Source organism: Akanthomyces muscarius, chromosome 2 (assembly GCF_028009165.1).
Source record: "Akanthomyces muscarius strain Ve6 chromosome 2, whole genome shotgun sequence".
Classification (NCBI taxonomy): Eukaryota; Fungi; Ascomycota; class Sordariomycetes; order Hypocreales; family Cordycipitaceae; genus Akanthomyces; species Akanthomyces muscarius.
Window position 1 is genome coordinate 1,711,940 of NC_079242.1, and position 24,047 is coordinate 1,735,986.

Below are 24,047 nucleotides of genomic sequence, written 5' to 3' on the forward strand. Positions count from 1 at the left end.
CAGCACCTGCCCAGCCATGCGGCCTAGCGGCACTCTCTACTATGATTACACCGAGGACTTCAACGACCCGAGACCTGAGGGCGCCCGTCAGCCAGACATGCCGATTTCCCCAGTCCCGCACAGGGCCTGTGGCGGCACAAAACCGACCATGCTTCAGCAAGATATGGAATTAAAGGTGCACGGTGCCATTCATAGCCCTTCAATTCCTGGTTCCACTTATCCTGCCTACCGAGGCGGCTATAATCAGGCAGACAGTAGCATCGACGAATCATTTGACTCTTATCTTCAAGGCAGTCACGATGACTCCATCGAGGAGATTGAACGGGCTATTGCGAACGCAATTTCCAGCGCGGCGGCAGACAAGCTGATGGCAGCTTCGGAACATTTGAATACCTACACGGATGCGCTCCGAAGCAGAAGGGTAGAGAACCAGACCAATCTGATCAATGGTCCCAATATATCACGCCGCCTGCCTGCCACAGAAAAACAGTACGGCTTGAAGACGGCAGCTCCGAATATCGAGATGAATAACAACACTAGACGAGCTTCCCAGTTGAGTCTCAACAAAAACGCCATGGCGCTGGATCCAGCGTTCGCAGACTTTACGTCCCTGCTGTCCTCCTTCGAGAGATTGGCAAAGTCCCCATTCTCGAGGCTTAGTGACGAAGATGATGTCGACGAGCGGCATAGCAGAAGAAACAGCAAATTATCGACCATGGAAACGCTAGATGAGATCAAAAACACGGAAAACAAGTACCTGAAGCGTCATCGTCGCAACATAGCTACCGCCCGGGCTGCCACTCCAGCGCTCAGCACCAGCGGGTCCCTGACCGAGCAACCTTCATCATTGGGTGAGGATACAATGACTCTCACGCCTGAGCCTCTATCTCCGCATCGTAAAAAGAAAGACCAGCCCGACTTGCACCAGAGATTCATGAAAGCCCTGCCACCTCTCCCAGCGGAGAGACCTGGCATGCACCCTACTCACGATATTCACTGCTCGGCCGACAAACAGAGAAAAAATGATTCTGCCATCTCTGAGGTTCGGTCACTATCTCTCAGAAGTCATATGTCGCGCTCAGGTAGCCCTGGGAAGTTGAAGCTGCGTGGTCACCCGCCCTCCTTATCTGGAGATGTTGACCATGCGATTGTATCGAATGGTGCGCAACGAGAACGACGCTCCGCTGACGAGTGTAGACCTAGCACCAATATTAAACCCCCTCCGAGGCTCAAGTTGAAGATATCCCGAAATCAACTAGGCAGAGGGCGAAGTGCTCAGACTGGATCAGTGATTCGTAACAATCGGCTGAAGCAGTGTAATGCACTGGCCGACGTGGCGCGGCCACCACATACCGAATTTGATAAGAAAACAGAGAAAACTCAAGACATGGCGAGAATAAAAGAGCACAATGAGCGACAGGAGCCATTTACTCCCGGATTTGGCTTACGAGACAGTGCAGGCGCATCGTGTCAACCATCTGACCAGTTCAACCTCTCTTATCCACCGACCCCGGTTGAAAGCGCAGATGCCATGCTACCACGGCCAAGATCCTTTCGCGAATCGGTAGAAGATATGCGAACAGTGCAATCAGAAACTGGCGTGGCAACGTCGTGCCGTATCAAGCCTAAGTTTTCGTTTCTGCGATTACGGCCTGCGAATCCGGCTGCGCATGCAACGCTCATCAAGCCTGCACCTGGTCCGCTTTGCAATAATTACGGTCCTGATCCAAATATGACGCAGAGAAAATTGACCGGTGCTTCTGCAAGTCAATTTGATTCGACCATATCTGAGAATGCGGCTAGAAGTGCGTCCGTAAAGTCAGAACGGGTGGGCAATCGAGTAAAGCGGTGGGCCACGGATGCCAAGCGTGTGGTTCGGTCGTACGTTCGGCGCACACTCATTCGGACTCCCAAAAGCGCGACGACGTACTGAGTAGGAGCCGGTCTGTTAGGTTGTAGGCCAGGCTTATAAACACGATTAATTCCTTGGAGGCCCCGAATTTTGATCCATCGACATGGCTCCGACTGTATGAGCAATGGAGCCATCTGCTACTGGCGGTTATGTGAGCTAGAGACTAGAATTAATTCTGATAATACAGACTCAAATTAGCAATATTAAAAACCTGGGTTAACACCATTGTACATACTCTTTGCCTCTCAGTATGGAACGAATATGAGGCGGCAGAGATGAATGGTATCGGTGAAAATGGCCAGCGGAGGTGCAAGTCCGAAGAGCTGGGCTCCGCGGGACACCCACTTGACGAGTCATGAGAGCTGGACGATGCGGGCAATGCTGGGGTAAAATTAAGACAAAACAACTACAACTGACTATACCGAGAGCTAAAATCAAAGTAATCCTCTTTTTTTAAACATACAGTCAGAATGTCTCGTCAAAATTATGCGGTAGCGACTGGCGTTGACGTTCGTCTCGCGGCGCGCAATGAAGTACACACTGGTCCGACTTCGGGCCTTGCGCCGGGCTTCCTACAGGCCAACTTGTTGGTTTTACCAGTTGAATATGCCGACGACTTCAGAAAGCTCTGCGCGCGCAACCCGGTGCCGTGTCCCCTCATTGCCGAATCCTCGTGCCTGGGCAGCTTCGACAGCGTCTCAGGCAGCACCACGCCCCGCCTGACCATGAAGGGCTGCGTCGACCTGCGGACCGACATCCCGGCCTACATGGTCTACCGCGACTCGAAGCTGGTGCGGTCGCACTGCCGGGACATCAAGGACGAGTGGACGGCCGGCCACGTCGGGTTCCTGATTGGCTGCTCGTACAGCTTCGAGACGGCGCTGGCGGCGGCGGGCCTGCCGCCGCGGCATGTCGCGCTGCGGCGCAACGTGCCCATGTACCGGACGACGCTGGCGCTGTGCCCCGCGGGCGTGTTCACGGGCGGGACGTACGTCGTCTCGATGCGGCCGTACCGGCGGCGCGACGTGGAGCAGGTCCGGGCGGTGACGAGGCGGTTCGGCGCGACGCACGGCGAGCCGATTGCGTGGGGGTGGGAGGCGCTGCAGGCGCTGGGCATACGGGACGTCGATGCGCCGGAATGGGGCGACGCGCCGCTGACGATGGACGGGAGGCCGTTGGGGGGGATGAGAAGAGAGCAGGGCGAGCAGGGAGAGGAGGAAGAGGAAGAGGTGCCGGTGTTTTGGGGATGTGGCGTGACACCGCAGGAGGCCGTGATGAGAGCTGGACTTAGAGGCGTGGTGATGGCGCATGCACCTGGTCATATGCTGCTGCTGGATGCAAGGGATGAGGATGTTGTTGGTTGAATGGGGGCTTAAGGGATGTGGGATGACTTTTCTTTTGTTGGCTTTGGATTTATATATTGGCACGCGTGCATCGTAGATATATTACGTTGAGCGAGACGACGAGCGACGATATCGGAAGCCGGGAGGTTGAAGCTAGCGACAGTACCGCTATGACAGACAAATATGACGAATATTTCCTTGAAAGAAGGATAGAATAAGCCGAAAAGAGAAGCGACGGGAAGAAGGGGTAAGCAAGCACCAATAAATGCAGCAAGACACAACTGCAATGATAGGATTGAAAGTCGTGCTCGCCTGGCCGTTAATGTAGCGGTCGCCCAGTGAGCTCTGTACCTACCTGGGTACGTATCCACAGATGTACTGAGGAAAATACGTGAGTGGCCAGGCTGTTGATTATTATCGAAGGAAAAAATAAGAATAAAATAATAGGAAGATACAAAAAATAGGAGAAATCTGAAGGATAGAAATAGATACAAAGATAAAGAGATATGATAACAAGCCACTGCTTCTATTTGGCGTGCTATTCTAGAACCCTGGTGCTATGTACCTAGGCAAGGTACTTCAGTGGACAGTGGCCCTCTGCAACCCCACCCCCACAACAGGCCGATGGTGCTGAAGGCCGAGGCGTTCAGCGCCTGACGTACCAGGTTCAGCTACCGCGGCCAGCCTTGAAGAGCCTCTTTACATCCACCGCAGCCATCACCCCTCTTCGTTTGCAACATCGAAGCTACAAGAAACGATATTCGGAAACTTGCTTTCAGGCCTACGGGCCACTAATTCTTGTCTTCGGTAGCCTATCCGCGACCTTTCGATTGAGCTCTCGAAACGATTGAGATGGAAGAAACGCAAACTCCCATGGGAGAGTCGATTCGCACCTCGTAAGTGGGACGGACTCACCTTTTGGTTGTTCATGGTACTGACGACAGCCACTTATAGCTGCGAGCGATGTCGCCGTCGCAAGGTTGGCGCATACGTATCTTGAGTCACTTAGTATAGTCAGCTAACTGCCCAAGGATAGATCAAATGTGATCGCAAGCGGCCCTGCTCCAGATGTGTCAAGGCTGGCAAAGAATGTATCCTGCAAGGCACTGGTGAGAAGCAAAGGTGACGCCAAGGCCCCCGTGACTATTCCTGGACCCTTGACTGACCTCAAAACTATAGACCAGTGTCAAAAAGCTACGTGACTGCCCTCGAGGGCCAAATTGCGGCTCTCGAGCAAGTTATTCGGAGGCTCGCCCTGGCCGACGGCGCAGAGCGTGATGAGATTCTCGCCCAACTCCCGACCTTGTCCGTGACGGCGTCAGACGGCGCTCCAGCACCAGAAAAGACGGAGACACCTTCTGACCCCAGCGTTGTGGCCGCGCGACTTCGATCTGGCCAGCTTCGGCGCTTGCACCCGAGCCAAGGCGCGCAATTCTTTGGCGGCACCAGTTTCCTGCAAATGCATCTCTCGAGAGAATCTTCTGTGCCGAGTGGCCCCTCTGCCCTCGTCGACTCTCCCACGACAAACCATCCTCATGCACTCCAGGACTCAAACTTTGAGCTTGCAGCCATTCCTTCTGTCCCTGTCCCCTCAGTCGGCCCCGGAGCCGAGTCAGATGAGTCGACGCCTCAGAGCAGCGCTTTCCAATACGCTCCACACGACGAAATGTCACAAAAGCTCATGGCGACCTTTTTCAAAGAGCAATACCAATACAGCATGATTGTGTACAGAGAATACTTTTTTCGAGACTACGACGTTGGGTCCGGCAAGTACTACTCGGATGTGCTTCTATATGCCATTTGCGCGCTAGGTGCGCTCCAGTACGACGACACGCTCAACGTCTCTGAAGTCTTTGCCGGCCAGGCGCAGACATTACTCTACGGCTCGCTGGACAACCCGGATCTCACGCTGCTGCAAGCCTTGGTGCTACTAGGCTACCGGGAGATTGCGGTTGGGCGGACCTCCAAGGGGTGGCTGTTTTGCGGCATGGCGTTTCGCCTCGCCCACGAGATGGGCCTGCATCTGGATCCAAGCAACTGGGACGGCTTCACAGGGTTTCATCGCGATCGTGAAATTCTGCGTCGTGTGTACTGGGCCGTCTTCACGGCGGACAAGCAGCTGAGCCTCTACTTTGGCCGCCCGCCCGCACTCTACCCTAACGAATCGGATGTGCGAAATACTATTCGTCTTCAGTATCCGCCAGATTGGCAGGGCCTGCTTGAGACATACCTCTGCGAAAAGGTGTCTGCGACGGAGTTTGAAGATGGCGTCGCTCTGGTCGGATCATTTATCTATCGCGCAGAACTGTCCAAAATCATTCACGTCATGATTACTGATTTGTTTGAGAACCGCCGCGGCGACTCTGACCCAGCCGTCGTAGCGGCCAAATCGCGCCAGATTCACGTATCGCTCACCAAATGGCTTTCCAGCCTGCCAGGGACTGTGCACTGGAACCAATGGACAGTAGGCAAGGTGCCGCCTTCTGTGCTTCATCTGCAGTAAGTATCGCCTATGATTATGAGGATTATTGAGCGTTGGCTGACAGCATGTTAGCATGGTCTTCCATACAGTCATGATCATTCTCCACAGACCACCTTCAAATATGTTTGACAAGCCAGGCATTGCCGAAAGTGAAGATGTCGAAATCTGCTACGAATCGCTGCAGGCTATCCAGCGCTTGATGAGAAGCTTCTCTCGCTTCTACCGATACCGGTCCCTTCCTCTGGATTTCGTGCAAACCCTCGCGACCGCCACAGGCATTGTGCTGATGCGGAGATACTTGCTGAAAGCATCATGGACGGACCCCGAGATTGAGAGGTCCGTCTCGCTGCTTCTAGACGCCATGAATGAAATTCAGAATACTTGGCCGCCGGTCCGCGAAATCCGAGACTCGTTGATGCAGGCGCAGCAGAGCCAGGCCGTCCTACCCCCCGAGGTGCCCTTCTCAGGCAACGATTTGATGACGGGCCTGCATCTCGACATCTCTGCCATGGGCAACTTTATGCCAGCGTTTGGCAGCGGCGGCGCCGGGGGCAGCGCGGGCGGTGACGACGACATTGATACGCTAATCACAGATGAGTTTTTGAGCGCGCAGATGCAGACGACGGATCCGATTATGCAGTCGTTTGACTTTAACCAGCCTCCTGGGATGAGCTAAGGGTTATATGGTTTTGGCGTGGGGGGAGAAGAAGAAAAAGAAGAAGAAGAAGAAGAAGCGCATGGTGTATAACTATTTGGCGATTTATTATTTACTAGGAGTAGAAAACCCAAGTTAGAAGATAAATGGGGGGGTTCGAGGTAGGAGTTTAGGCATTGGCTGTAGAAAGTTTGGTGCAATTAATGATACCATGTTCTGCGAATAAAGTCAAGTTCTGTGAGCTTGAATTACATTTATACAGGGTTGGGATGCGCCAGGCGTTGTGCTCACACACGAACGGCGTCGCCGGTGGCCGACGCTCAAGTCATTTCGTTGTTTTACCAGTACGACTACTTTCCCAGCGCCCTCCTGATAGAAAAGTGGGCAAAGTTCCATTTGAAGGATCTAGATGGCTTTGTTCAAGCTGCTACTAATAAGATCAGTGATTATTGTCATGCGTGCGCCCGCGCGCGGGGAGGAAACGAGGCTGTGATCGCCCAAGTCCGAAAATAGAGTCAGCCTTGGTCCAAGCACATTTGCTGTCCAAGGCGGCGGAAAAAAAATAACATCCCGAATGTGCGAGGAGCGCAAACACATGGCGTCCCATCGCCGTTCGGAGTTTCTCTCTCTATTGGGTTGGTCTCCTCTGGAGCCCTGGATTGGGGCATTCATAGGTGACGCGACGGCCACTTTCAGCTGCGCGTGTCGTTGAGCAGATGATCCTTGCCGCTGTATTTTTGCATGAGGGATATGGCTGAATTTTCCCGGCCGAATTGCCAAAGAACCTCTCTGCATGGAAGAAGGCAAATGAGACACCTGGGGCGTCGGCTCGCGCGCTGACGACAGCTAATAATAACCAGCCAAACCAGCGCCGCCTGGTACTGAGGCGGGACAGTGCGCAAACAAGGCGGAGCTTGAGCGGCCAAGAAGCCATGATTCAGGCGTGATTCAGGCAGCGCAAGACGAGGCTGGACCAGGCCATCGTGTCTTGTTTGGTGATCCTCCCTTGGGCAGGTAGGTGGTGTCTGCCCAAAGGCATGGCGGAGAGCAGAGGCCTACTAGCGGCTGGGGATTAAGAATACGAGAGGAATGGATAAGATTGAGAAGCAAAAAGATGTGTCATTAAAAGGAGAGATATGTGTATAAAAAAGTACTGAAGAAATGAGCCATCACTATGCTCTCTCTTATCCGAGTGGCGGCTTTTCTTATCACCTGTGGCTGTCATTGCATTCCGGCGGGCCGCGACAGGAGCCTGACCGTAGGAGTGTACAGGTGTGGCCGTATGGTAGGATGGGAGTACGTATGCCAGCAAATTGCTTGGATGAGAGCAACCGACATAATTCGTGCTGCTGCCCAGGATGGAGCATGACAAGAGTATACCGCTGCCCGTTATAGGTAGGGTGCTGTAGATACCCAGGCGCCAGCACAAGGAGAGCAACGGTGCGGTCAGCTAGGCAGAGTCGGCAGCTCAAGCAATATGGACGTATAGAATACTACGTGTGAATGTGTTCCAGAAGGATTTCCGTCGCTCCAGCTGTCTCTGAATTTTTAGTTTGCGGCGCCCCCGGTCCGTTTCAGTGGCTTTCCCGCTTGTCAGCGGTGGCCCAGTCAGTCAGATCCAGTAAACTGGCCCCAGAAAATGGCAAGACCCAACGGCAAAGTCCCCTAAGTTGCCCCTAATAATAATAATAACGGTGCCACCGTCGCCCAGGTCCAACCCAGGCACAGCCGCAGCTTGTCACTCACTGCCTTGGCATCTGCCAACGCTAACCTCGTCCCTCGAAACCTTTCCCTTGTCCTCGTATCCTTCCATCGCACCCAAGGAAAGGAAAAGGAGCCATCTTGAATACCAGACTGCGAATTCTGAAATCGCTCGAGTCTCCCCGCATGCCGCTCAACGTCTAATCGGCCGCGGCCTATTCGTCTTCAAACGATCGTCGCCATCATGGACGCTGCAGCGCCCACGGCGTCGCCGCCGCCGCCATCAAGTGCGGTGCCCACGTCCGATGCCGTCGCTGCGCTGTGCAGCAAGGCCTCCTCGTCAGCCTTTACACGACTCCCCGACGAGATAATCGAGCAGTATGCCTTTCTCAACCGGTATGCAGCCATCAGCGTAGCCCAGATACTAACCTCCGCGGCAGAATCCTACGTGTCGCCGACCCCGACAGCTTCGCCTCGCTCATCGTCCTCAACCAGCAGACCCGTCGCGTCTCACAACAGGCCGACCTGTACGCAAGCCAGCTCCAGCAATGCGCATCCTATGCCGCTGCCCATCCCGTATTTTCCAGGGTCCAAGACGAAGACTTGCCGAATTTTCGTCGTCTGTTTGCCCGCGAGGTCAAGCGCAACCTCTTCAACGCCTACAATCGACCTTCGGAAACGTTGGTCAAGCTCGTCTCCAATTCAAACAGCTCCTCCTCCTGCCCCGGCGGGGAGGGGATGCAATTTAGCGCCTCGTCTAAGGGTCATCATCTCCTAGCATATAATTCCTCTCGAATCTACGTCCTCGGCGTTCGGGGCGCCGACCTCCAGGTGAAACGCGAACTCAAGATTCAACGCCGCCCAGTATCGGCCACCATCACCGACGATGCCGCCACTCTCGTCGTCCTCTCGACCGAAATGCAGGTCAACCTCTACGATCTCGAAAAGAGACCACCGAAAAGAAAACATGCCATTATCCTCGATAAGAACCCCCGCGCCATTGCCGTCTCTTCTTGCGGCTCCGTCATGGCCGCCGCCTACGATACCGGAATCGAAGTCTCATCGCTACATCCGAATGCGATGCCGACCGAGCGCCGCGAGGTCAAATGCGATCCCGTTGATACCCTTGCCTTTTCATTCGACGGCACGCAGATTTTGGGCACCACAATACAATCGAATCCTCCCAACACCGTCGTCTTGACCGCGCCCTACTACGACCCAGGCACAGTAGCCGACCAGGACAATTTAAGCGCCATGTGGACTACTTCTATTCTATTCCCAAATACTAGCCACGATTGCAGCCATGCTGTTCTACTACAGAACGGCACCGAGGAAGAAGCCTTCTGGGCTTTTACGTATGACCGCAGCTTTGAGACGTTTCGCGCCATCCGCATCGACGACCTCCGCAACGGCACCACCTATTTTACCGGCCCTGTCCCACGACCGTCATCGCACTCCAAATTACTTCCAAGCACGCTACCAGCAGCCGCTTACCATGGTCAGCTGGTGGCAGCTGGTTTTCATGGTAGTGAAGTCTGGGTGTACGGTGTGCCTGAGGATTTGGATGCTGTTCCTGATCATCACGTCGATGGCTTCGATGGCTCGTACAGCCTTGGCAGAAAAAGCAGCCAGCACAGCAACCTCTCGCGGCATACTTCATCTCGTGGCCGAGATGAAAACACTAGACTTCCCCAGTGGCAAATCCTTTGCGACAAGTTTCGTAACAATTTCATCGCAGGTAGAAAGGTCGCTGATCTTACCGCCATAAGCACTGTCAAGTGGGTAGAAGGGTTTGCCAGCTCGTCAGCCAAAGATCGCTTACTAGTGACCTCACGTGGGATATCACCTGCCAGGTTAGCGACCGATGAAGAAGACATCGATTTCGTGGATGGTGGCCGAGTCTGTATTCTCGATTTTGAGTACGGGCCAAGAAGTGGATCGAGGCGTGAAGTTGTCATCGATGTTGGAACAGACAACGCCGAGGTCCTACAAGAAGAGCAGCGCGACATTGAGACAGAAGTGGCAATCGTGCGCCGTCGCACCGTGGTACAGAGCCGTACTAGCCGCAACCCGTTGCTCCGCGCGGCCACCACTGCAAACCAGCATCTCATGCCCCCCATGCCGCGCAGACAATCAATTCAAGATGACGATCCCCTAGTACCGAGGAAGGTCGGTCTCAACCCTGCCAACAGAGCCGAGGGTGAGGAAGAATCCATCGCCTCCTTGGACGAGATGGAGGCGTTGGATGCACCGTACTCACATGCAAGCCCTCGCTCCACGACGACCTTGCGACGTGCCGCCACTGCCGCTGCGGTGAATCGCCGACTCAACCCGCGTACTGCCGATGGCCAGAGAGTCGTTTACCGCCGCGCTGACGGGCGAGGTGAAATTCCTCACGAGAGTGATGCTGATAACTGGGTCCCGCCGCCACCTCCATATCAGCCAGACGACCCAGGGACCCTACCCGCCTTTCTCCGACGACCAGCCGTTGCACCGCTACCATCACCCGTGCGACCGTTCACTGCTGTTGTATCAACTCAAACCCCATCTTGGCCCGGTCAATTCTCTCCTCGCGCCTACCAATCCCAGCTCGATGGGGCTGGTATGCCTTTCCGCCAGCGAACTGCAAGCGACGAAACTACGTATAGCAGCATGCGACGATTCGAAGAAATTCCTCGGCCGCTATCGACGCCCTTATCTATTCCTGTAGATGTGGAGCCGGCAATGGACGACTTATATGGAGTTTCCCCGTCTGCCTCGCCTGCGCCAGAGACCCAAGCCGTTAGAGGTGTGGCGGAGGAGCCACAAATGGAAAACGTCTCGCCTGATGTTCGTGACTCTGAAACGGCCACCGCAACGGCCACCCCCGCAGCCGCGGAATACGCAGACGCAGCTGAATATGTCCAACCCAGCCACGTACAACCTGTCAACCTGCCATTGTCGGTCGCAATTCCACCAGCGCAGCTCTCTCCGGTCGACGAGGACCAAGCACACCGTCGGAGACTTTCCAACGCGCAGACGTGGCCTCTGGTAGCCCCCATACAAGCGCAACAAGCGCCACCGCCTGTTCAGCACAACATGGCAACATACTCGGCACCGGCAACAGACGCAACCATGGCCGAACTCGCGTCGAACTCTCTCCCGCCGCCTCCCAGCAACGATCAGATCAACCGACTGAATAAGAGAATAAGCATGGGTGCTCCGCGACGTCTATCTGGTGGCATTCTTAACCAATGGTCTACCCCGGGCAGTCGAGCAAGCTTGATGGGGCCACCCAGCAAGCACTACACGTTTGAACACGAGTCAGCACCCGATGTACCGCTCGTCAACCCCGACGAAGACCAGCCGCTCATTATCAGCACGCCCAAGGGTGTGAGTGGTGTCTTTGATTCTCCCGGGGAGACACAGATATTGGCGCCTGTGCCTCAACGACCTCGACAAAACATTCCCTTTAACCCCGGTCAGCCTACGGAGCCTGTGCAATCACTGTTCCCGTCGCTCCCAAATAATGGCACCGCTGGGACACAGTGGAAGGCTCGACATTTGCCAACATGGCTTTCTTCGCCGCCTTCGGGCTCAACGAGATCACCAATGCGCGTGAGCCGAAAGCCTAGCAGAGCAGAGCGCGGAGCAGCAAAGAACATTCTTGACGCCAAGAAGCGTGGATGGAGGCCCAAATTAAAGTCCAAAGATCAGCAACCGCAAGGTCCGGGTCTAGAGGAATCTGGCTGGACAGATGTTCCGCCGCAGCCTCCTCAAAAAGCCCACAAGAAATGTGTGGTCATGTAAGCTTTTGGCTAGCATGTGTTTCATCGCGGGCGTATTTTTAAGATGAACTTGCATTTAAGCATTATCAGATCATTCTTTGGAAAAAGCGATTCGGGCGATTGCTTTACATGATTGTTTTTTGCATCTTGTCGGGATCACGGGCTTGTACGCCGCTATCCTTTGTTATTGTGGGGGATCTAGAGCGAGCATATACACATACATATTTATATCGGCATAATGAAGTTGACTTGACCTTGAAGAGTTTTTTCTTTTTTTTTTCTTTTTGTATATATTAATAAATGAAAAGTCTAGTGCAGACTGAGGCAAGTCTAGCGGAATGAATACAAAAGTCTAAGTGCTGTCGCGCATGAACCTTTCGTTGCGATTAATATAGCCAAAGAATACCCAAAAAGAAAACAGAAAAACTGGAACAATGCATGCGATTACTGTCCTCTTGCTGTGAGACCGTACATGTCTATTATAAAAGTCACGAGATTATGAGAGAGAGACGTAACGAGCGTAATAATGGGTGGGTGTGCGTCGATTTTTAGATGCGCGGCGTCGTGCCCGGCACGTACCGCTTCCCACGGTTGACATCGCCCAACTGTGCCTTTTCCATTAGATCCGAAAACGTTGTCATGCGATTCTGCGCCTCGTCGTGCACATTCCGGCCCCTCTGCTGCTGCTGCTGCTGCTGCAGGGGCGGCACGGCGTTTTCGTCGGCAAAGACGTTGATGCTCTCCTCGCTCGCATCCCGCCGGACGTGCTGCGGCTCGGTGCGCCGCGAGACGCGTTTGCTGGAGCGCATGCCGCGGATCGGCGCCAGGCGGCCATTGACGACGTGGCCCGTCTTGAGATTGTGGTCGTCGTCGCCGCCGTCGCACGACGAGCCGGCGGACTCGCGCCGCGTCGACCTCGTCGACGGGTTCGGCGAGGTGAACGGGTTCGGGATGGAGAGGTGCCGCCCGCTCGGCTGCGGCGGCCGCGACGGCGTGAGGTTGCGGGCTCTCGCGGCGATGCCGGAGCCGCTCCAGCGGCTGTTGACGGGCTGGTTGCTGATGGAGGACAGGGCGGACGGGCTCTTGAGCATGAAGTCGGTGCGGTAGGAGGACTCCTGCTGGACGATGGGCTCGGAGATGTTGAGGCCGCGCGTCGCGGCGGAAGCGGTCGAGGAGGGCGGTTCGGCGCGGTAGCCGGTCGACTTTTCGGGCTGCGCGGCGGCGGAGGCGGAGGCGGTGCGCTTGCGGCGGCGGAGGTAGAGGACGGCGAGGATGACGAGGATGAGGCAGACGAGGGCGCCGCCGGCGACGCCACCGATGATGGACATTGTGTTGGACTTCATGCCGTGGTCGGCGGCGGCGGCGCCGTCGCTACTCGTCGGGGTGGCTGTCGCGGAGGTCGTGGTGTGTGATGGTGATGATGCTGGTGTCGTTGTTGTCGTCACGGCGGAAGATGGTGACGAGGGCGTGCTGCTGCTGCTCGTCGCCGTCGCCGTCGTCGACTTGCCGTCCGCGCCGGGCTTCTTGGACTGGTCCTTGTCGAGGACGCACTGGCTGTTGTCGCAGGTGTAACCAAACGGGCAGCACCCCTTGCCACAGGCCTCGAGGTCGACGTCAAAGACGGAGGTGATGACGACGGCATCGGCGTGGTTCTTGGGGTCCTGCAGGCGCACGTCGCAGCCGATGGGCTGGATGCGGTCGCAGGAGCTGCTGTTGGGGCAGCAGAGCGCGGTGGTGTTGCCGGCGAGCGCCTGGCACTGCGCGTTTTGCGGGCAGCAGAAGCCAGAGGGCAGCGACGAGGAGCACGCCACGAGATCCTTGCTCGGGCAGACGTCGTTGCTTCCAGCGGCGGCGAGGACGACGTCCTTGGGTAGGGCGTGCGCGCTCGCCGCCAGAATGGCCAATATTGTACGGCGTCGGGTCATGGTTTGAGGAGATGGGGTTGAGGAAAGAGGTGTCGGTGCTTTTGGTGGTGGTAGAGGCGAAAAGATATTAAAGATGGTTCGTTTTCTCTTCCGGAAGGAAGAGCAGGCGCGCTGGTGGTGATGCGTTTGGTCTTCTCTGTATAGCTGCGGCCAGCCGCAGACTTCGTGGGAGGAAAATAAGAGACAGTGAATGTGTCTAGGACTCGGGAGTGGTGATTAAGATGGTCGAAGTGTGTCCGGGCGTGTAGCAAGTATGTACACAAAAAAGGTATATCTATTTGGTGTCCAGAGCAAAGAATCGTTGTGTATGGTTCACAGGTAAGACAAAGGAAAGAACAGTTTGCGGACACAAAGGGAAAAGGATCAACACAAGTGTAGAACAAGTCGAGATGTGGACGAAAGAAAGTGAGTAGGAGAGAGAAGGAAAAAGACTACAGTAGAAAGGAAGGCAGCGAGACGTCATGTCTTTTTTTCGTAGGAAGTGGTTACTTGGAAGCGCCCAAGGGTTCGACGCAGGTCAGACGATGGCCAGAGGCCACCAAGAGCTGAGAGCCGGTACCTGCAGCGGGAGCTCGGCACTGCGTGTCATGTCATACCAGCGATACAGTAGCGTGGTGGTGAGCATATTGTTTTTTTTCGGAACAAGCCTAGCAGGCAAACATGTGGATGAATGGTAAACAGGTGGTTGTAAGCAAGGAGAAGCTGGTGAGTGGTGCGGCGGTGCACGTTACAACAAGCGCGACGTATAGATGAATCGACAGGTCGGGAGTTGCTCTGCAGGACATACATGGGTGGTTCCACCGTGGGGTCAAATATAGCTTTCAGGGCTAGACAAAATATGCAGCGGAGGATTGGAAAGAGGACAGGAGAGGAAGAGAGAGTCGAGAAGTGGCTGTGGGTGAATGGATGGATGGGCGATTTTGGCGCCGAGGCGGGCCAGAATCAGCGTGTCGCAGCTTTGGCCTAGTTGGGCAGCCTCCAGCGCTGTGATTGGCTGAGAGCGGTCGTAGTATTCATGGTGAGTGGTGAATCGGAACTTGGCCAGCGACGGCAACAATGAAGGGGCTGAAAGAAGAAAGGAAAAAAAAAAGGCAAACATACCGCTTGGAGAAAAAGAGCAAGACACTTTGGCTTTGATAATTTTGATATGATGCCAAAAGAAATCAGGCCGTTGTTGCTTGGTTGTGCCTGTCCCTTGGGCTCTCTCATCTGGAGTCTGCACTTTTTTTTTGGCGCCCGCTGCAAAGTAACACCCCTTTCCCCCCTGTAAATTACACCAGGGGTTTGCTGCTGCGGCCCGTCGTGGGGAAGTGATGAAGTATCAGTAGGCGCCGCCCGACAAAGATACGAGATGACATGGGCCAGGTCTACCAAAGAGCCGTGTGTGCTCGGGAGGAAAGCAAGGAACGATGAGATGGGACAAATCAAGGACACGGGGGCATTCACGGCTCAGACCCGGCCCAAGGACTATTTTGCCATGGGGCGGACAGAGGGAAGAGGCCTCTCGAGTGACTCCCCGTACGTGCAGTTGCAGTACCACTCCAACCAACCCCGGACGCTCGACAGCAGCTTCTTCGCCCCGTGGCCCCCAAAGCAGCGCCGCACAAGCCACAAGGAAGTTGACTTTGTAGTTTTCGATGGTCTGGTTGGCTGTTGAGACAATACACACGCCCTCTCTCGTGACTTTCTTGTCTCCCTTGTGTCTTTCCTTCCGAAACCAGTATCCCGAAAGTGCGCAAAGCCCAGTGGCAAAGAACAGCACAAAAGGGCCCGCCCTGTTCGCATCACGAGACCCCAAAAGGCCCGTAAGCGACAAAGTCGGTCAAGAAACGGAAAAAAGAGTCACAGAGAGGACAGACGACGATGTCTGAATTTTACAACGTCTCGGACGAACAGTCCCTTTACTCCATGTACTCCAGACTGAAAAGAGGGGTGTGTGTGTTTTTTTTTTTTTTTTTTTTGCCTTCTTTCTCATGAGTGTGCGTTCTTTGTAGGTAGACTATATCGTGCCGAGGACCAGCGGTACAGGACAGGCAACCTGTATACTCCCACCAAAAGCACCAATGAGAGGAGAGGGAAAAAGGCCTTGTCGTATAGCCATGGTTTTTCTGTAGCCGTTATTGAACGAAAGCAAAAAAAGAGTAACCACACGTTTTGTTAAAGCCACCTCTCCAGAACTGCAACGTTTAGTGTGGCGAGGATAAGGGTGGCGTGAGAGGTGCGTTGGCGGGCTGCAGTTGGGCATCAATCACCGTGTCCATCCCCCCCCGGGGCTGCATACTCGCCAAGATGATCCTATATTGGCCATTCGTCGGTCCTTTTTTGCCTTTTCTTCTGCCTACGGATACAGTGCGAAAAATATGACCCCTAGTTTTATTTCTACACGCCCTCTCTCGCCACCACACTTTCTTTTGTCAAGGGTAGGGTACATGTGCGTGTCTGTCTGGCTGTAACCCAACTGGTAGAGGTAAAAGGCGCGGCCATGTCCAGCTGTGGCATTGGTTCATCCGCCGCGGTCTGAAATGCTGCGTGGGCACTTGAACTTTGTCAGAGAGAAGAGCTTTGGGTCATGTAATTGCGATTCTTGTGTTTGCAAAAGGCTACATATGCCCGGCACGGAGCCTAGTTACCACGACTTGCTACTACTTACCCTGCCCACACTATGATAGGACGGGTCTACCAGTCTCCTGTCAACAAAGGCATCCCATACTGGCACTGTGTTTAAAAATGATTCGGTCTTTTTAATGAGATGATTTTAATTTCTATTTTTGTATTCAAGTTGCCTCTGTACGTGAGTATTTTGCTGTCGCCCACTGCTTATCCTCTAGCATTCTCTATACGTGACAAGTTGCCAGACTCTACCATGGGCCGCCCAAGACTCGCGACGCTCAAAACCTTTTTTTTTTACCTAAATTCTTTTGGCCTTACTGCCGATCTCTCTTTTCTTTGGATCTACTTGCCGGATTACCCCGGGCACTGAGTCGTCGGCAGCTTTCAGATTGCCCAGATTAGTTCCATCGCCACCGCCCAACGCCAACGTCGCATCGGCTTCTCGAACCTCCGCCATGTCATCTTCTGAAACACGGCAACTCTCGCATAAAACTAGAATAAGCTTTCAGACTACATGGAAGCAGTTAACTGCCGTGCTATGGTCCCGGATGACCGGATTTCTGGGGGCGCGGTGCTCGGGAGGGGAGCACGGAAGGTGGACCATCTTGCAAACTCTAAATCGGGGGGTTTTGGATCAGAAGCCGGAATCAGGGTCCTTGCACGACTTTATCTTTGTTACGGCTTTTGGGTAAGCGAGAAGCTTTTCAGTTCCCGGTATGCGTCATGTAAGCTACAGGAGACCATGGGGTAATCAGCGTTCGCGCCTCTCGCCGTCCACGAATAGAGCTCGCAACTCGGTTCCAGGCTTTGCGTGCAGCTACCGTGCTGTCTCTCTAGTAGGACTATATGCTGCATACAAGTTCTAAATCACTGAAAGCCCGTTCTCAGATCTACTGGATCAGGGATCGGCGGAAACATCGTGCTTATCTTGGTGCATCGGGAGAATAGATATGGAGAGCGTTCCCGTTGCGGTCATGTCAGTGTAAACGGTGACAGGACCCAGAAGTCTAAATCGAATTGAAGCATGCTGTAGCCCTACCACTACAGATGGCTCCACCGGTCAGTGCATTGTATAACACATCTTGCAGATAAACGAGTCCAGCTTCTGGTGCCAATAAGTAGCACGCAATCCGCATCGTCAACAATTAAGTTTCTCCCCGCACGGTCCCTAGCCATCAGCGATGGGCACCGCCGCCCCAACGTCATGGCGGTCATCTGGTGTGTAAGTTTGGAATGCCCCCTCTATGTTCTTGTCTTCACCGAGGTGGGACACATTACTCGCTCGCGTGGCATCAAGGTCAAGCAACGTTGACCGTGCGTCGATGAGTAGTGGGCATCTTACGGCTTGGCCTCCCGGAGCCAGATCACGCCGCCGCACAGGCACTTTGTGGACACGACAGAAAACGGTAAATAGACAAATTGTTTTAATGGAAGAACGTGTTTTATCTTCATATTGTGTACAGAAAAAAAACTAACACTTCCAGCGACTGCTTCTGGAATGATTCATCCGCTGCCGGCAGCCCCAACGCTCCGCGGTGTATGGGTAACGAGTGATGATGGTATAACAAAAAAAGAAGAAATGACAAAAATGGCCTCCCAGGGCTTGGTCGCATAAAAATCATATAACTCCGTGTGAAGCCAAGCACGTAAACAAGAAATGCTTCAACCCCCTTTCCAAAGTATCCAAGTGTCCAAGCGTCCAATCCAAAAAAAAAGAGTCGTTGCCAGCAACATGGCTGGTTCTATTCTGCCCATGACTCTCTTGTCTTGTGGCCGAAATGCCCATTTCGCACCGCCTCGCGGCGTCCTCTATAAGAAAATGAAAAACCAAATCCAGCAGGTATAAAATAGGTATAAGAAGAAGAAAAGAAGCAAAGAAGTGAAGAGATGATATATAGAGAAGAAATCGCAGCATGCATTTCCAAAGGCCAGCTTTGCAAGACATCAAGCAAAACCTTTGCAGTTGAAAAAAGTCAAGAAGAAGAAGAAGAGAAGAAAAACTTAGATGAGGAGATAGTCCCAGCCATTCATCTGCATGACGTCCCTCCAGTGAACGTGGGGCGCGACGGCATCAGAGGCGGCCGAGCCGGGCGTGCTGGCCTGGGCGGCGAGCTGGTCGTTTTGCAGCCAGACCTCGCGCAGGACGCACATCATGCGGCCAAAGGAGCCGCACATGGCCAGGTCGCCCAGCGCCGCGACGCGCTCCTCAAAGAGCGGGCGGAAGGGGCTGTCGGCCACGCTGAACGCGCCGCCGATGAGGTAGACCCAGACCAGGTTGCGGTCGTAGCCCCCGGGGCCCGCGGGGATGAACTGCAGCACGCCGGCGAGCTTGTCGACGAGGCCCAGCGGCGAGGGCTGGGCGGGCGTGAAGCCGGGGACGAGGCTGCAGAGGTAGATGCGCGCGGCGATGCGAAAGGCCGCGGTGATGTTCTTGGTGAGCTGCTTGGGGGAGAGGGTGCCGTTGGCGTTGAAGGGCATGCGGAGCTGCTGCATGTGATCGTCGCCGCTCTCGGTCATGGAGATTTGCTCGCCGAGCGAGGAGACGTGCTGGCAGAGGACAAAGTCGTCCATGCCGTTCTTCTTGAGCGACTCGAGGCAGGCAATCTCGGAGATGAGGTACATGACGCGGTCCTCGCAGCCCATGAGCTCGCGGAGGCCGAGGTGGTGGTGGCTCTGGGACAGGTGCTTGTCGCGGTAGGTGTGGGCAAAGGTGGGCGACATGCCGAGCATGGAGGCGCCGAGGATGTCGATCCAGGCGGCGAGGGTCATGTTGAAGGGCGTCGGGGCGCCCACGACGGGCGCCGGCTCCGAGACGACGCGCGTGAGGTCGAGCTTCTGCACCAGGCTGATGGCGGCCTGGAAGTGCTGGTGCCAGGCAATGTCGAGCAGGCCGTCGTCGGGGCGGCCCACGACGCACTGGAAGAAGATGAGCCCGAGCGTCGCCTCGAGGATCTTCTCGTGGTCCTCGTCGAGCTTGAGCGCCTCGCAGAGCGACCAGATGGTGGCGTAGCGGTGGCGCATGATGTCGCCGTCGACGTCGCGGCCGTCGGGCGCGTCCTGACCCGTGGCGAGGCTGACGCTCTTCATGTGCTGCGCGGCGGAGCTCAGGCAGCAGTGCAGGTAGATGCTGTTGTACTGCACCGCGGGCAGGATGAGGTCGGAGCCGACCGAGCCGTGCTGGTTGGCCTCGAGGATGGGGAAGATGGTCGGCATCACGTACTGGACAAAGTGCTCCAGCAGGCGCTGGTCGCCGTCGTCGAGCTCGACGCGGACCTGGCGCGACTCCTGGGCCGGGCCGTGGGCAAAGTCGAAGAAGTTGACGTTGAGCGCCTCCTCGGACAGCGACTCCTTGCGCTCCTGGTGGACGTGCTCCGTCCAGCCGCCGCCGGGAAACTGTCCGGCGGTGAGGGCGGTACCGGGCGGCGGGGGGGTGTGCATGGTGCTAAAGGTCGAGACGTGTGACTCTCGGACCGTGGGCACGTCGTTGACAAACATTTGCCTCTCCGTCTTGACGTCAATCTCGTAGGGCGTGTAGCCCTGGCCGTAGATGAAGTCGGGGTGTATTTGCGAGTTGTAGGCGACAAAGTCGGCGCCGCTGGGCGGGCTGTTGAAGTTGAAGCCGGCGCCGGATGCGCGCGAGTCGATGGAGGCGGAGCGATTGCGGTCGTAAAAGTCGGAGCCCGAGGCGGACGTGGGCATGGAATGGCTGAGGCTGGGCGGCGGCGGGCTGACGGAGGAGTGAATCTCATGCGTGGCCGACTTTTCTGCGAGCTTCTTGCGCTTGATGATGATCTTGATGTCTTCCTTGTTGCGTCGGCGGGCCTCGTTGTTGCTCCACCAAATTGGTCGCTTGTACTCGCACTCGAGGCCGAGATGTTGGCAGGCAGAGCAGTAGGGCGTGATTTCGTCGCACTTCTTTCGTCTCAAGCGGCAAGTGTAGCATCCTGTTTACTCAAAAGTGTTAATGGGGTGACCTTTTTTGGGCTGTAGGGCTGGCGATGCGCAAGTGTGCGGTCGAGTCCATCCACGCCCGTGTAAGTCGAGCTGCGCGAGGGGGGTCCCACGTACCTGATCTTGAGCGGCGATGCATCTGTGTCTTGGTCTTGGAGACGCCGTCTGTGGCAGAGGCCTTCATGGTCGTCGTCTTGGCCTTTGCGGTCTTTGTCGTAGCCATCTTGACGGAGCTGACGGGAGCTTTGGCAGGTGTTCTGCGCATGCTGGGGGGCAGGGTAGACATTTGTATGGCGACCCGGGTGGGATATCCAAGTTGGTCTGGGGCCCTCTTTTTCGGGGCAGCTAGCACAGGGCCTTGCACAAGGCCACTAGCTGACTTGAAGCTAGGTAACTGGAAAAGCCTGGCTTGAGCCGGGACGGGAAGAACAAGAAGAATTGAGAGAGGTGATGGGAAGGGGAGGGGTGAGTGTAACTACCCGTGGAGGGGTGTGGGAATATGAACACACAGAGGTGCAGGGGGGTGTGCGTTGGTGGAACGTTGGCACGGTGCAAGCACACTGTGTGTAATGGCGTACGAGTAAGAGGGGAGTGCGTCTTGCAGGACCCAAGGCGCGGCCTTTTTTTTTTTTTCCTCGGAGAGAGAGAAAGAAAGAGAGGGGGCAACCGGCTGGTCTGGTCTGGTCTGCTGAGTGTCGGGTCGTCCTCTTGTGCGAGCCAGGAAATTAGTCGGACTCTGGAGTAGCCCTCTGTGACGACGGATTGGCTGGCGCTGTGATATTGACGGCTGCTGTCGAGACGGTTGACTGGTGTGCGATGCTTGACGGCGCAGTCATGTGGCTGTTGTCGTTTGATTGGAACAAATAAAGAATTAACGAGTAATTTTCTTCTTGTTCGAATCGGAAATGAAGCGAAAAGAAAAAGGAAATGATTGTTGTTGTTGTTGTTGTTGTTGTTGTTGTCGTGAGCAAGGCCAGCTTGCTGTTGTAATTGGTGATGATATCAAGGATAGAGGGAATCGTCAAAAAAAAAAGAGGATTAAACAAAATGGGGGTTAAATCAATAAGCAGTAATAGAACAAACAAAGACTTTTTTTCGGACAAGAAAAGACACTTGGAAAACTTCTTCTTCACCTTGCACGCCGAAAACAAAAGAGGGTTAAATTCCAGACCTGGGCGGCAAGGCCTTTCGTCTTATACCACCGGCCGCCTCCATCGCGGCCAGACGACATCTTCGCAGCTGCCCATCCATGGTGTGTGGTGCGTGGTTCGCAGTCTGTGTTTCTATTTTTGAACACAGCCCTCCTCCTGGGGCCTTTTCCCCCCGCTCTTCTTCTACTGAGATGGCAAGCAGCAGTGCAACCTCTCAACCACACCACCACCTCCTCCTCCTCGTTGTGCATGCTCGTGCTGCACTGTCAACTTGCTCTGCGCTTAGAGCTACCAATGACAGGGCCGGGAACCAGCATATGGACCCGCTTCGAGCTCCCAAAAAAAGACGATATGCGGACTGACCCCATCTTCCGAGCAGGGATCTTTTGGAGAGACAGCTAATCAACAGCGAGAGCGGCACAGGAGCTGGGGCGGGGGATGCATGACCTTCCTTGTCTAGGCCGTTGTCCATATGGAGCCTCGATGTTCTTCTGCTGTGGATGGGTAAATGGGGTCGTCCTCGTCCTGCTCCTCCTCTTTCTCTCCCCCGCCTCTTCTCTTCTTGTCTATCCATGCTCCCCGGCTGATCAAAAAAGGCAACAGCTGAGCTGCGATGCCGGCAAGGATACCTGTACGCTCCTGCTTGCCCCCCGGCTCGGGTTCTTGTTTTTTTCTCGCCTGGCCCTTGGCGAACATATGTAACGGCAGTCCAGGCTGATGAGGCTAGCATGCCATCGCCTCATTCCCCCAAATCCATCCGGCTTACCGAGATTACACATTGTGACCTGTAAACTGCTAGCTTTCTGAGTTTCCTGCTTGGACATGGCGCGAAGCTTTCCCGACTCAAGCCTAGATCCTGCCGTAAATCATCACAGACACTAGCTTGCTTATCCGGCTCTCTTGCCCTGCGGTGATGGCCCGGGATCAGGGCTGATATTACTCGGAAGAGAATGTCATTTTTCCTACGGCTCCAGAATATCATTCTGGAGCTCCAATTAGCTGCCCCGATGTGCCACCATGTTCAAAACCCGACCCGCTTCCCGCCCACATGCAGCTAACTACACCGGCAATGCAGCTCTGCATGTCCGCCCGTTGACCGCATCGCTGCGCTGGCCAGAGACGTTTGCTCTCTGTCGTTTTTTTCTCTGATTCTTATTCGTTTCGATGCGACATGATGCAGAGTACCCGCAGTATAACAGACTGTGCCGGGGGGGCGGGGGGGGCGGGGGGGCCTTGTCTTCAACAGAGTTTGTTTCCCTGCTGTTATACACCAAAAAAGGGCACAGGGATCAAAACGGGAGAGCGCACACATGCAGTCATCGACATTCAGAGTGGCACGCGCAAGTCCTCTCAGAGTCCGTCGGGGATGGAGAGAGGTAGCACAGAAGAGCGGTAAAGGACTCGGGATGGATTGGTGGGTTTACAAGCCAAAGGCATCTCTGCTACAAGTGGGCTACTGGCACCGAGCCGCGTCCAGCTAATCAACTACACACAATGAGGTGGTGTGCTTGGCTTCGTACGGGCCGCTCGGGAGGCGGAAAGTAAGAGAGAGCCTCTCGGTGTATGCCAGTAAGCAGCAGGTAGCAGCAAGTAGCGTGAGAACAATCAAGTGCATGAAGAGACCAGACAGAAGAAAACGGCCGGGAGGGAGAGACATTCCGGCCAAGCCCAGTATTTTTGGGGGCTGCAGCTGGGGCGGGGACGAGCAAAGCGAGCGAACGAATTGCGCCATCCGAACATGGGAATCAACGAAGAGTGCTAGCCGGTTATGCACTACCGTGTATTATCTGATGGTCACCCGTCCTCGGCCCTTGCAGGGGAGGAGGGGGGTAAAAGGTAGCGTGTTGAAGAGCGAGGGAGTAATAAAGCCGACGCCAATGCATGCCATGGCCACGAGAGAGGGAGAGAGAGTCTAGCGACAAAAGGCCTGGCGCATCATCGTATGCACACAATGGTGACGCCTCCTCTGCAAAAAGGAGCTAAAAAGTTCAGCGCCGCCATGTGTTTGTGCTCGTATTTAGCCAGGTGTGTTGACAGGAGTAGAGTGGCACGAAACGCGGTGATTGCTGTAGAGAGTCGCGTGAATGGATGTGGTGTAATACACGGGGGACTCTTCACCACGAGCACCGGGGCGCGGACAACAATGAACAAGTGTGGGCTCTACCCACAGCGGGAAGTCAAATTTCAGAACCCCTCTCTCTCTCTCTTTCAAAATCAAGATTGAACAATGAAATGGATTCATCTTCTCCTTGATCGACTGTCCAAACTCTGTTGTGCGATAGGCTCGGTGCGAAAATGAGGGTGGAGGTGGTAGGCGTGGGCAGACTATCCGTTACGGTTAGCGAGGGCTTTCTCTTCTCCAAGGTAGGATCTTGTGGCGTCTTTTATTATGAGAGAAAGAAAAGGGCTGGCAGGAATCCCGCAGGGAAGAGAAAAAAGGTGGTGGCCAGAGGGCGCGGTCTCTCAACTGCCATTGGCCCCCATGCTACAGACCAACCCCGGTCGATGTGACAAGACGGTTGAGGTGCAGCTGCTGGCCTCGTTTTTTCC

General features: G+C 54.9%; 7 protein-coding genes across 7 annotated transcripts; 5 read left to right on the top strand and 2 right to left on the bottom strand.

Moving 5' to 3' along the window:
* Window positions 1-16: 16 nt before the first annotated feature.
* LMH87_003672 (uncharacterized protein) lies at window positions 17-1,203 on the top strand (the record flags this gene model as incomplete). Its single annotated transcript, XM_056194777.1, has 3 exons — window positions 17-489; window positions 541-1,042; window positions 1,198-1,203. 3 exons carry the CDS (start codon window positions 17-19, stop codon window positions 1,201-1,203), a joined length of 981 nt encoding a protein of 326 aa, XP_056048472.1.
* A 1,179-nt stretch (window positions 1,204-2,382) lies between these two features.
* Window positions 2,383-3,276, top strand: LMH87_003673 (uncharacterized protein; the record flags this gene model as incomplete). Its single annotated transcript, XM_056194779.1, has 1 exon — window positions 2,383-3,276. The coding sequence occupies one exon, from the start codon at window positions 2,383-2,385 to the stop codon at window positions 3,274-3,276; it is 894 nt and encodes a 297-aa protein (XP_056048473.1).
* Window positions 3,277-4,107: 831 nt separating this feature from the next.
* On the top strand, window positions 4,108-6,413 carry LMH87_003674 (uncharacterized protein; the record flags this gene model as incomplete). Its single annotated transcript, XM_056194780.1, has 5 exons — window positions 4,108-4,151; window positions 4,210-4,234; window positions 4,292-4,377; window positions 4,435-5,754; window positions 5,810-6,413. The coding sequence occupies 5 exons, from the start codon at window positions 4,108-4,110 to the stop codon at window positions 6,411-6,413; spliced, it is 2,079 nt and encodes a 692-aa protein (XP_056048474.1).
* Window positions 6,414-8,337: 1,924 nt separating this feature from the next.
* On the top strand, window positions 8,338-11,882 carry LMH87_003675 (uncharacterized protein; the record flags this gene model as incomplete). Its single annotated transcript, XM_056194781.1, has 2 exons — window positions 8,338-8,471; window positions 8,534-11,882. The coding sequence occupies 2 exons, from the start codon at window positions 8,338-8,340 to the stop codon at window positions 11,880-11,882; spliced, it is 3,483 nt and encodes a 1,160-aa protein (XP_056048475.1).
* A 526-nt stretch (window positions 11,883-12,408) lies between these two features.
* LMH87_003676 (uncharacterized protein) lies at window positions 12,409-13,785 on the bottom strand (the record flags this gene model as incomplete). The annotated part of the gene is made up of 1 exon (XM_056194782.1): window positions 12,409-13,785. One exon carries the CDS (start codon window positions 13,783-13,785, stop codon window positions 12,409-12,411), a length of 1,377 nt encoding a protein of 458 aa, XP_056048476.1.
* Window positions 13,786-17,599: 3,814 nt separating this feature from the next.
* LMH87_003677 (uncharacterized protein) lies at window positions 17,600-18,010 on the top strand (the record flags this gene model as incomplete). Its single annotated transcript, XM_056194783.1, has 3 exons — window positions 17,600-17,617; window positions 17,726-17,801; window positions 17,880-18,010. 3 exons carry the CDS (start codon window positions 17,600-17,602, stop codon window positions 18,008-18,010), a joined length of 225 nt encoding a protein of 74 aa, XP_056048477.1.
* A 386-nt stretch (window positions 18,011-18,396) lies between these two features.
* Window positions 18,397-20,632, bottom strand: LMH87_003678 (uncharacterized protein; the record flags this gene model as incomplete). The annotated part of the gene is made up of 2 exons (XM_056194784.1): window positions 18,397-20,339; window positions 20,464-20,632. 2 exons carry the CDS (start codon window positions 20,630-20,632, stop codon window positions 18,397-18,399), a joined length of 2,112 nt encoding a protein of 703 aa, XP_056048478.1.
* Window positions 20,633-24,047: the final 3,415 nt, after the last annotated feature.